Source organism: Zonotrichia leucophrys, chromosome 14 (genome assembly GCF_028769735.1).
Source record: "Zonotrichia leucophrys gambelii isolate GWCS_2022_RI chromosome 14, RI_Zleu_2.0, whole genome shotgun sequence".
NCBI classification, from domain to species: domain Eukaryota; kingdom Metazoa; phylum Chordata; class Aves; order Passeriformes; family Passerellidae; genus Zonotrichia; species Zonotrichia leucophrys.
Window position 1 is genome coordinate 1020718 of NC_088184.1, and position 9596 is coordinate 1030313.

At 53.3% G+C, this 9596-nt stretch overlaps 1 protein-coding gene across 4 annotated transcripts; it reads left to right on the forward strand.

Moving 5' to 3' along the window:
- The first annotated feature begins 497 nt into the window (after window positions 1–497).
- Window positions 498–9307, forward strand: TEDC2 (tubulin epsilon and delta complex 2). Of its 4 annotated transcripts, none has more exons than XM_064726161.1 (10): window positions 498–589; window positions 659–757; window positions 936–1045; window positions 1436–2111; window positions 3482–3535; window positions 5443–5527; window positions 5817–5934; window positions 6149–6250; window positions 6650–6861; window positions 9093–9307. In XM_064726161.1, the coding sequence occupies exons 1-10, from the start codon at window positions 564–566 to the stop codon at window positions 9234–9236; spliced, it is 1626 nt and encodes a 541-aa protein (XP_064582231.1). In that variant the 5' UTR covers window positions 498–563; the 3' UTR covers window positions 9237–9307. The 4 variants fall into 4 exon arrangements, with proteins under 4 accessions (XP_064582231.1, XP_064582232.1, XP_064582234.1 ...); XM_064726162.1 differs by having other exon boundaries at window positions 499–589; window positions 5826–5934; XM_064726164.1 differs by lacking the exon at window positions 659–757 and having other exon boundaries at window positions 513–589; window positions 936–991.
- The last annotated feature ends 289 nt before the right edge of the window (window positions 9308–9596 follow it).

Below are 9596 nucleotides of genomic sequence, written 5' to 3' on the forward strand. Positions count from 1 at the left end.
CGTGCGTGGGGCCGAAGGTGGCTCTGCCACGGTCCCGGGGAACGGCGGACACCGGGCCGGGCCCGCTCCCACCTCCGGCCGCGGGCTCTGTGTTCTCGGGGCGCTCCACTGCCAAGGCTGAGGGGAACAAATCCCCACTGGGTCCTGACCCCAGGAGAGGTCCAATACCTCGGGCTGTAGAACAAGCCCGCGGCGCCCGAGCCCCCTTAGAGGGGGTAGGAAAGAGCGGGAAGCGCCGAAGGCAGCGGAGGGAAAAGCCGCTTCCCCCGGCCCAGCGGGGCATCCCCGGCCCTGTCCCGCCCGCGCCGGGCAGGCACAGCGGCCACAGGGACCCCTCTGCCCGACACCCTCGGCGCTGCGGGGAGCGAGACCGGAGCCGCTCCCGCCTCATCCCCGGAGCCGCCGGAACGCCTCAGGCCCGGGGCCGTTCCCGCCTCAGCTCCGGGCCGCTCCCGCCTCCGCCGCGCTCGGGCCCCGCCCCGCCCGCCGGTCCTGGCCGGGCCGCGGGGAGCGTGGGGAGCGCGGGGCCGGCGGGAGCAGCGGCGGGAGGAGTGGCCGGGCCGATGCTGCCTGCGGGCCGCGGCCAGAGGTGAGGGGCAGGGGCCAGGGCCGGGCCGGGCCGGGTCCCGCGGGGCGCTGACCGCGCTGGGCCTTGCAGGGCGGCGGCGGCGCTGAGGGCGGCGCTGGGCGCGGGCGCGGAGCGGCGGCGGGAGCTGGAGCGGCGGGCGGCGCGGAGCCGGGCGCTGCTGGGGCGCTGGTGAGTGCGGCACCCGCGTGTGGGGCGGCCCGTTCCGGGCCCCTCCGTGCCCGGCGGCCGGCAGGCAGGGCGAGGCCCGGGCGCTGCTCCCGCAGCCGTGCCCGAGGCCCGCGGGCCGGGGGTGCTGGTCCCTTCCCGGGGCAGCCACGCCGGCTCCGTCGCTGTTTGTTCCCTCCAGGGATGATGAGGAAGAGGAGCGGCCACAGCCACAATCAAGCTCCAGCACTGAGCAGGGTGAGCGCCTGCCCCGGGCCGCTGCCCCCTCATGTCACACCGGCCCCGAGCCAGGTGGGGTATTGGGAGTTATTCCAATGCTCTGCATCCACTTAAATACCCCCTCTGCCTTTCTCCTCCCTCTCTCCTCCTTGGGGTTAGCTTGGAGTCCTGTCTCCTTAGCCAAGGCCAGCAATAAAGTGACTGCGGGCCTGACCCAGGTGTGGGAATGTCACTTGTTGAGGTTGGCTCAGGAGATGTGTCCTCACATCCATCCTGGGTCTTCAGAGCTTCTGGCAGTCCTGCCTGCATCCTCTGTGCAGTGGCTGTTCCCACAGCTAAAAAAATACCCCCTACACCGGTCATTAGGTTTTGTTTCCTTCTGTGCCACCTGGAAGAGCAAGTGAAGAGTCAAATAGGGAACATCCATGTTTGAGCCTTCTGATGCGTTTTCTCTTCTTGCAGAAGACAGGCCTTCACCCAAGGAGCTAGAGGAGCTGGAACTGCTGAACAGGGCCTTAGAGAAGGCACTGAAGGTCAGGAAAAGCATCTTGGAAACTCCATTAGAGGCTCAGGGAGCTAGAGGACAGAAATGGGCAGGTGAGGCACGTGCTCCCAAGAAAGCTGAAGAGCAGCAGGTGCCTGTACCTGTTGAGGATGTTCCTGAGTGCAGGAAGGTGAGAACTGGAAGCCAAAAGCCTTTGTTGTTGAAGAAGCCCTCTGCATACCAGTTAAGAGCCCCTTACAGGACTGACCCAGATGTGAAGAAACTGCAAAGGAAAGTCCCAGCCAGATGTGTTTCTCAAGGCCCCAGGACAGCTGGGAAGATTTCCTCAAAAGGAGTGACTTCCAAACAAGGAAGGAGTCACAGGACAGCACCTGGTGCCAGTGCCAGAGAAGTCAGTGCTGCAGCTGAGCCCCAGGGGACACCTGGCTTGTCTGAATCTGCCCCAAATGAGCAGCAAAGCTTTTCTGGAGGGGATTCAGCTGCAGTAAAGAATTCCACAGTTGCTGGCAAGCAGTTACTAGATGCAGGGAAGAAAAGTTGTGATTTCTTGGGAGAGTCCAGCAAAAAGGAGGACACTGCAGGTGCATGGGGAAGGAGCACCTCACCAGGGCCAGGCACCCTGCAGGAAAAGGGGTAAGTGTGGGAGGTGGGCACCTCTCCTGTTCTGCTCCAGACTCACAGGCACATGTACAGATCCTGCTGGGGGTCCCAGCCTGGCTCCATCCTCCTCACATCCCTCTCAAGAGGAAAGATCCTATACAGTTTAAAAGCCTTTATTGTAGCTGAGTAAGTGTTTTCATTTTAAGGGCTTATTGTTGGATGGCTGGGACTTTGAAAGCCTTTCAATTAAGACTTTTGATGTTTCCTAGTCCCCTATGAGTGTTTTGGAAAGCTGTCTCTGTAGAGCTTTCTTGAGCCTTAGCTTTCCTCTGAGTGTACTCTCTATTATAGCATATTGATTTTTTTATTTATTCATTCTGTTTTTTACACAGTGACAATACATAATGCATGATTTCTCTCTCTGTCTCGAGCCTGTGCCCAGTGCTGTTTGGAGTGATGGCATCTGGGTTTGATGCTGTTAACCTGTAACATACTGCCCATGTAACTACAAAATCATGACTGACTAAAGTGCAGTTGTTTTAAGGGTTTGGTCCAGGAAGGATTATGAAGGGAATGTTACTGAGATTCTCTGTGGAAAAGTGGCAAAATAATACTTGGAAGACTGGCTTTGTCTTCATGCCAGTCTGTCTTAAGTAATTTCTTTCCTCTTTTGCTTTAACAACATTGAAGTTTAATCTGCATCTGGAAAGTTTTGAGGAGTGTTTCTCTCAGCCACCACAACCTAACTCTTGTGTTTGTGCAGGGAGGAAATGATCCCTTTTCACTGCATTGGAAGGGCTCCAGGACACTTCAGTGACAGTTGCTGTAGGAACAGGGATCTGGATTCGAACATTTACTTAAATTCCCAGCTGTGGCCTTGCATTCCTAGTCTGCATGTGACTAACAACTGCCAACCCTCCTGTTTTTGTGTAACAATTTAGGGATTATTCTGCCTCAGGGTTAAGAATCATATTCCCAGTGGAAGCTGGGATGTCCCTTTCCTGTTTCTCTGAGTGTGACAGGGTGCTAAGCAAAGCTGCCTTGTCCAGCAGAGGCAGGGCAAGAGGCTGTGGCAGAGCAGTTTCCCTGCAGGTGTTGTTTCCATGCCTGTGCTCTGCTGTGCCATGGCTTTGCTCCCAGCTGCCCACCCTGGATGAACCTCTGTTGGTCCAGGAGCTCTCCCAGCTCAGCCCCATGATGCCTGTGGAGCCCAATGAGCAACCTAATCTTCCCTCCTTGAGGACAGTCTGGAGACAGTGGTGGATCCAATCTTCAGAGTTGCTGACATCTCCCATTGCAGCTAAATTCATTTCAGCTTTTGACAAAGCACCATTTTCCCTGTTGGACCAGGCTGAGTTAATTGCTTTGCAGCTGCCAGGATTGATCCTTCTCCTGTTCCACAGATGCCAGCTGAAGCTCCCCCTGCCCTACAGGAAAGCCTACTCCAGGAACTGCAGGTAAGAGCAGTGTGAGGAGTTCAGTGCAGAACTCCCCTGAGCTTCAGGGCTGTGAGGAGGGGTGGGGTGTGGAGGCAGTGACCCCCAGGGCATGGGGCCTGAGCTGGGAGCAGGAGGGGCTCCCATACTGCAGGGCTGCTGCTGAGGATGTGTTCTGTTATTGTAGCCACCTGTGCTACTTTTGTTCTTTGAGTGCTAATTCCTGTCAATCACTGAGTCAGGAAGTTCCTGCAGTGCTTTAATTGTGGGTTTGAGGGTGCAGCAGAAGGCTCTGCTGGTGGCACACACACCCCCGTGGGATGGGTGTCTGTGTACACTGTCCAAATGAGTTTCCCAGCCCATCCCTGCCCTGCCTTTGCAGCTCTCCTGTGAGTGTCTGAGGCTGCTTCCTGCTGCTGAGCTCTGACACTCAGCCAGCTACAGTGTTACTGCAGGGATGGTGCCAGAGGTTGAGGCTTGCGTGCTCCAGTCCTTTCTCCAGCCTTCTGGAAGGGTTTCCCACAATTCCTCTGATGCTCATTATGTGCTTTGTTCAGATATCAAGCATAAACCCTTTCTTAAATCTAACTTCGTGCTGCCCTCAAGAATTCCTCCTCCTCTTGAAAACTGCCATTTATCAGGCATCAGTTTGTTAGTTGCCCTTCTGCAAGTTGGAAAGACTTTCTACCCTTCATTTTCACTTCTAAATTGAGTCTTTTAGCATTCCAATCACTTTGCTGCAATTTTATACTTCTCACTATTGCTTTCAACTCAGTAACAGATTGAGAATAACCTTTGCACTCAAGATATTTTGTAGAGGATTTGCATCTTGCCTGGGAACTTCTATTCTTTCCTGTTCCATTAACCTTGACACTTCTTTGCATAACATATTTCTGAAATCTGCAGATTCTAACATGATTTAAAAGACCCATTAGGCTAGAGAGAAGACACATGCACACTCGAGTTAGTCAGGCACTGCAGAACTATTTTAAGCTTCCTCCTGATGGCTCTCACTTGCTGTGGCAGGTTTTGGGAGACAATCCTTAAGGTTGGATATCATGGGGACTGTGCATCCATGAGGATGTTGAACTCTGTGAGAGAAATGCGTCTCTCCAGTAGTGCTGTTATTTGTGCAGTGCTTTATGTAAAAAACTGGTGGACTCTGGTGTGAAGTCCTGGCCAGCTTCCTCATGGTTCTGTTCTGTCCTTAAACCTCTGTGCAGCATCCCTGACATGCTGCTGCCATTCTGCTTGCCATACATACCACTTTGTCACCCCCAGAAAAATTATTAAGAATCTTGAGGAAGTTTGGAATGTGAAGTAGTTGGGTGAGAGTAGTTTGTCCTGTCTGCTCTTTTATTTTGTACACCTATACTAACAGAACCCATGTACAGAAATGCAAATGACTTACTCCCAAGAAAGGAAGGGAAGATTTGTTGTTTCCTCTGGGGTATAAAGAGGAAGGACAATACAGCATCATGAGGGATGTGCCACAAGTTCACATTCTGCTTATGGAAATGTGCTACCTGTCTTCTGATCCTTCCCCTCAAAACAAGAGGAGGGAGTAACAGGTGCTGTGCAGTGTCTGATGCTTTGTGCAGGGTCTGATGCTTTCTGCAGGGTTTGATGCTTTCTGTAGGGCCTGATGCTTTGTGCAGGGTCTGATGCTTTGTGCAGTGTCTGATGCTTTGTGCAGGGTTTGATGCTTTGTGCAGGGCCTGATGCTTTGTGCAGGGTGTCCCTGTTGATCTGAGAGCAGCCATGGGAATGAGGTGGGAATGGCTGGTAAATAACCTGTGAGAGAGACGGGGAGGGAGACACTTGTAATTAAAGCACTGCTGTGCCACACTGGTGTGTCACAGCTCAGTGTGAGCACTGGCTGGTACAAAGGAACATAACTTCCACCTCCTGCCCCTTTGGAATTTCAGGGCATGGGAGAGATGTCGCCTGTGCCAAACGAGTGCAGATGCAGCAGCTGCAAGGACCCGTTTTGTGGAGAGAATCCAGACAACTGTATCCTTTCCTAGCAGGCACAGGGTGCAATTGCTCTGCAGTGAGCTCCAGGCTGGAGAGAGTTATGCCTCCAATAACAGCAGTTCCAGTTGGGTCTCTAGGCAGTGGGTTTTTTGCTGAGCACTTGCAAAACTTCTGATCCAGCCAAACGTGGCCACAAGGCAAGCATGCCCCACACAGCTGTGCTTGCTGTCCTCACCTTCCCCCTGCAGTGCCACTTCCCTCTGTCCTGAGTGCAGCTGGCCTGGCCTGGGGCTCAGCATTCTGTGGAACCTTCCTTAAGCTGCTGCTCTTTGAGTTTTGCTCCCCGAAGCTGACCCCCAGTCCTGCAGAGATAGAGGAGGAATTAAGGGGCCTCCAGGATGTCCCCTCCCGTGTGAGGCAGTGCCTGGAAGCTGAGCCTGCAGGTAAGGAGGGAAAAAGGGCAGTGGGAGGGCAGAAGGTAGAATAAGGATGGTTTGGGCTCAGTTCCACGTGTTTTGTGTTCTTGGCATGTGCTGGACACGAGGGACAGGAACATTCTTTGCCTGAAATGAAGGCTGGTGAACCCAAGGCCATTCTGGAAGCTCTTTGGGGGAGGAAGGTTCCAGTGTTCACACTTTTTCTCTGCTTCTCTTGTAGATCCTCCCACTCTGCAAGGAGAGTATGAAAGCCTTCTGACCTTGGAGGGTTTGCAAAGCACAGTGTCCCAGTGCCTGCAGAAGCTGCAGCTGCTGCAGGAAGGTGAGACAGTCCCTGTGCCTGTGGTCAGGTGTGAACGTGGCCCTTTGCCATCTGTGTGCAGGACACTGCACCAAGGTCATTTTGCTCCTGGTTATCTTTATGGTATTGGAGAACTTAATTCTCTGGTGGCAAACAAATCTGTGGTACCTGTGTGTCCCCCCCTCTGTGTTCAGGAGAGACTTGGAGCTTTGAATGCAGTTGCAGTTCAAGTGGGCTGGGGAGGGGACAGTGCAGGCCACAGCTTAGGGTGCCCTGATTGTGCCATGTGTGCGGAGCTTACCCTGATTAATGCACTGTCTTCAGTCATCAGTTCTGGGAACAGTAAGTAGATCATAAAGTCTGGAAGTACAGATTTAACTTGTATGGTTTTGTCTCCTGCCCTTTCTTGTACCCTGGCAGCTCTGGAGTCCCAGCTGAGGCTGTGCCCAGAGTGGCCTGGGGATGTGGGGAGCTGCTCTCCAGCCTGTGTCCCTGCCAGGGGACACACGTGTGACAGTGCAGACATGCTGGCTGTGCCTCTCCTCTGTTACTCCAGTCTCCAGGAGCTCAGGGACCTGTTTGCCTTGAAGCTGCAAGTGGCCATGCTGCACCAAGAGATTGCCTTACAAAAGGTGAGTCTGGAGCAGTGTCAGTGCTCCCAGAGCAGGGAAGGAAAAGGACAATTGTGGGGCAGCAGCTGTTGTACAAGGTGTTGATGGGCAGCAGCAGCATGGCAAGTTCCTCCAGTGATGTTTTTGTGCTTATGCCTTGTTCTCTTTGTTGGTGAATGGGACTTTTGTTGTTGTTGTTGTTGTTAGGGTCAGAGCAGAGGCCCTTACATGCCTGACCCTCTCCTGATAAGATTTTGTTTATGTACTCTGAAAGAATTTGGCAGTGGAGGATGTTGTTGATAATGCCCCTTTTGTCAGGCCTTTACAGCCCTCTTAGGGCACTCATTCCCTCCTGTGTGACTTCCAGCTTCCACTGTACACCTGAGCTCCTCTGTTTTCTGTTCCTTTCCTTTTAAATCTCAAACCACTGTGCTGCTAATCTTGCTTTTACCATTCTGAGACTGTAAGAACAGGGTAGGAGGTGTCAGCTTCTTCAGCAGCCTGAGCAGAGAGTTTGCCACACAGGGATTACTTGTTCTTCTCAGCCAGCAGCAAAGGGCAGAGAAGATCTATGAAATCAAATCTCCTCCTTTGACCTATTCTTTGCCACTGACTTGAGTGATAGAGACTCTGGAAAAGCCATTTTTTTGTAAGCCAGAGAGGCATTATTAATAACTGTCTGCAGCCCTGTGGCTGAAGACAGATTGCTACCTGACTTCAAATGGGATTTCAGCATTATAATACTGAATTATGGATTATGAAGGGTTTGGGGATTTTTGTCTGCCCAAAATGAAATGGTGACCAAAGCCTGATTCCTGCTGCTCTGTTGGTGGACACAGTTTCTTCTGCACATGTACCCAAATAGATGTTTTGTGCCATGTGAGCCCTGAGGGTCTGAAGCAGCCCTGTGCAGAGTGTGCAGGATAAGTGAAATTCTTGGGCCAGGTGAAGTAAGTGGGTGTGGAACAAGATAAATGCCCCAGAAAAGGATGTACCTGTTTCTGGGCCAGGCCTCCACTGCCCTTCCATGGAGGAAAGCCAAGTACCACAGAAATTCCTGGTAGCTCTGAGCCTGTCTTTGATGGTGAGGATCTGTTTCTCCTGAGGTGTGAGGAGCAGAGCAGGGGGATGGAAGTGGAGCAGTGCAGCACTCCTCCATGGGCCAGCTTTCCCCTTAGGCAGCTTTCCTGTCTGTGGAAAGAGACTTCCCAGAGATGAGCAGCTGTGTCCTGCATCCCTGCACAGAGACTTGTGCAGATCAGGAGAGGGAACCCCCTGCAGATATCCTGTACTCTGTTCTGTTTGGCTCTTCCTCTGTATCATCCACCAGGGAACAATCATGGAATCACAGAATAACTTTGAGCTGGAGGAGACCCAACTCCTGGCCCTGCACAGACAGCCCAAGAATCCCACCCTCTGCCTGAGAGCGTTGTCCAAACACTCCTGGAGCTCTGGCTCTTTAGGGAGGTGGCTGACACATGCACTTGTCCTCTCTCCTGGGCAGGCAAGGTGCAGCAGGCTGGGTTTTGGCGTGCAGGCTGCTCAGACTTCAGAACCTCATGCCAGATGAAAAAAGAAAAAACTAAAAATCCCAGGCAAAATGTCTGTCTAAGCATTAATTCAAGAGTGGGGCACCAAAGACCAGCTTTTGTCCAGTGATTGGAGTGACCTGTGCTTGAGTTGTGAGTGAGTCCTGATCCCAGAGCTGGTACTGATGCTGCCCTGGGTTGTGTGACAGCTTGGGCTGAGATCCCAGCACAGGCTTAGCAGAGCAGCAGCCAGGCCAGGGAATGTTGGGCAGCCTGAGCAGCCCCTGTGGCCTCTTTGGGCTGGAGGTGCCACTCACACCTCTGGCATAGCTGGGAGGTGCTGGGAACAGTGCTGAGTGAGGGGCTGAACTTCACCCTTGGGTGAGTGAGCACTCCCTGTGTGCCTGCAGAGCTCCTGCAGCAGCCCCAGCTGCAGTTTCCTACAGGATGCTGATCTCACCCCAGTGTGGGCCCTCCCTGCAGCAGGGCAGCAGCACTGCCATTGACTCTGCTCTGGAAATGCTGGGTGGCTGCTGAGGCAGCTCATGAGCAGAAAATGAACCACTCTGCCTTTATTAAATATGACAAAAGAAAGTATCCATCAATCAATTAGCCTGTTATTAGTCATACTGCTCTGATTAGATTTCACTTGTTCTGCAGCCACTACAAGGAGTCCTGGAGTGCTGCTGGCTCTGGTGACAGTGTCTCCTTTGCTTCTGCCAGGTGATGATGGCAGAGCTGCTGCCTGTCCTGGAGGCCAGGCCGTGCCTGGAGGGCTCTGCAGGGCTGTTCAGGGCCATCCACAGCCAGCTCTGTCAGGGGGGCCGGCGCTTCCCTGTGCTGGTGAGGGACGAGCTGCTGGACTGAGCTGGGAGCCTCCTGCTACTCCTGCACACAGCCAAAGACAGTCCAAGCAATAAATCTTTTCTATGAACTTCTTTAGCCTGCTTGTTTATTCAGCTAAATTCCAGGGGGTTGTTTCCATTATGGGCTTTTTTTATTTTATTTTAACTTCCTTTTGTATGCCGAAGACTGGAGCCAGAGAGAGCTGGGGGTGCTCACCTGGAGAGGAGAAGCTCCAGGGACACCTCAGAGCCCCTGCCAGGGCCTGAAGGGGCTCCAGGAGAGCTGCAGAGGGACTGGGGACAAGGGATGGAGGGACAGGACACAGGGAATGGCTCCCACTGCCAGAGGGCAGGGATGGATGGGATATTGGGAATTGGGAAT

Bases quoted from the DNA above. Each gene is read 5' to 3' on its own strand.
- TEDC2 (XM_064726161.1), top strand. From the start codon at position 564: ATGCTGCCTGCGGGCCGCGGCCAGAG. The intron at 2,112-3,481 runs GTAAGTGTGGGA...CCTGTTCCACAG, and splicing joins GGCACCCTGCAGGAAAAGGG to ATGCCAGCTGAAGCTCCCCC. The intron at 3,536-5,442 runs GTAAGAGCAGTG...TTGGAATTTCAG, and splicing joins GCCTACTCCAGGAACTGCAG to GGCATGGGAGAGATGTCGCC.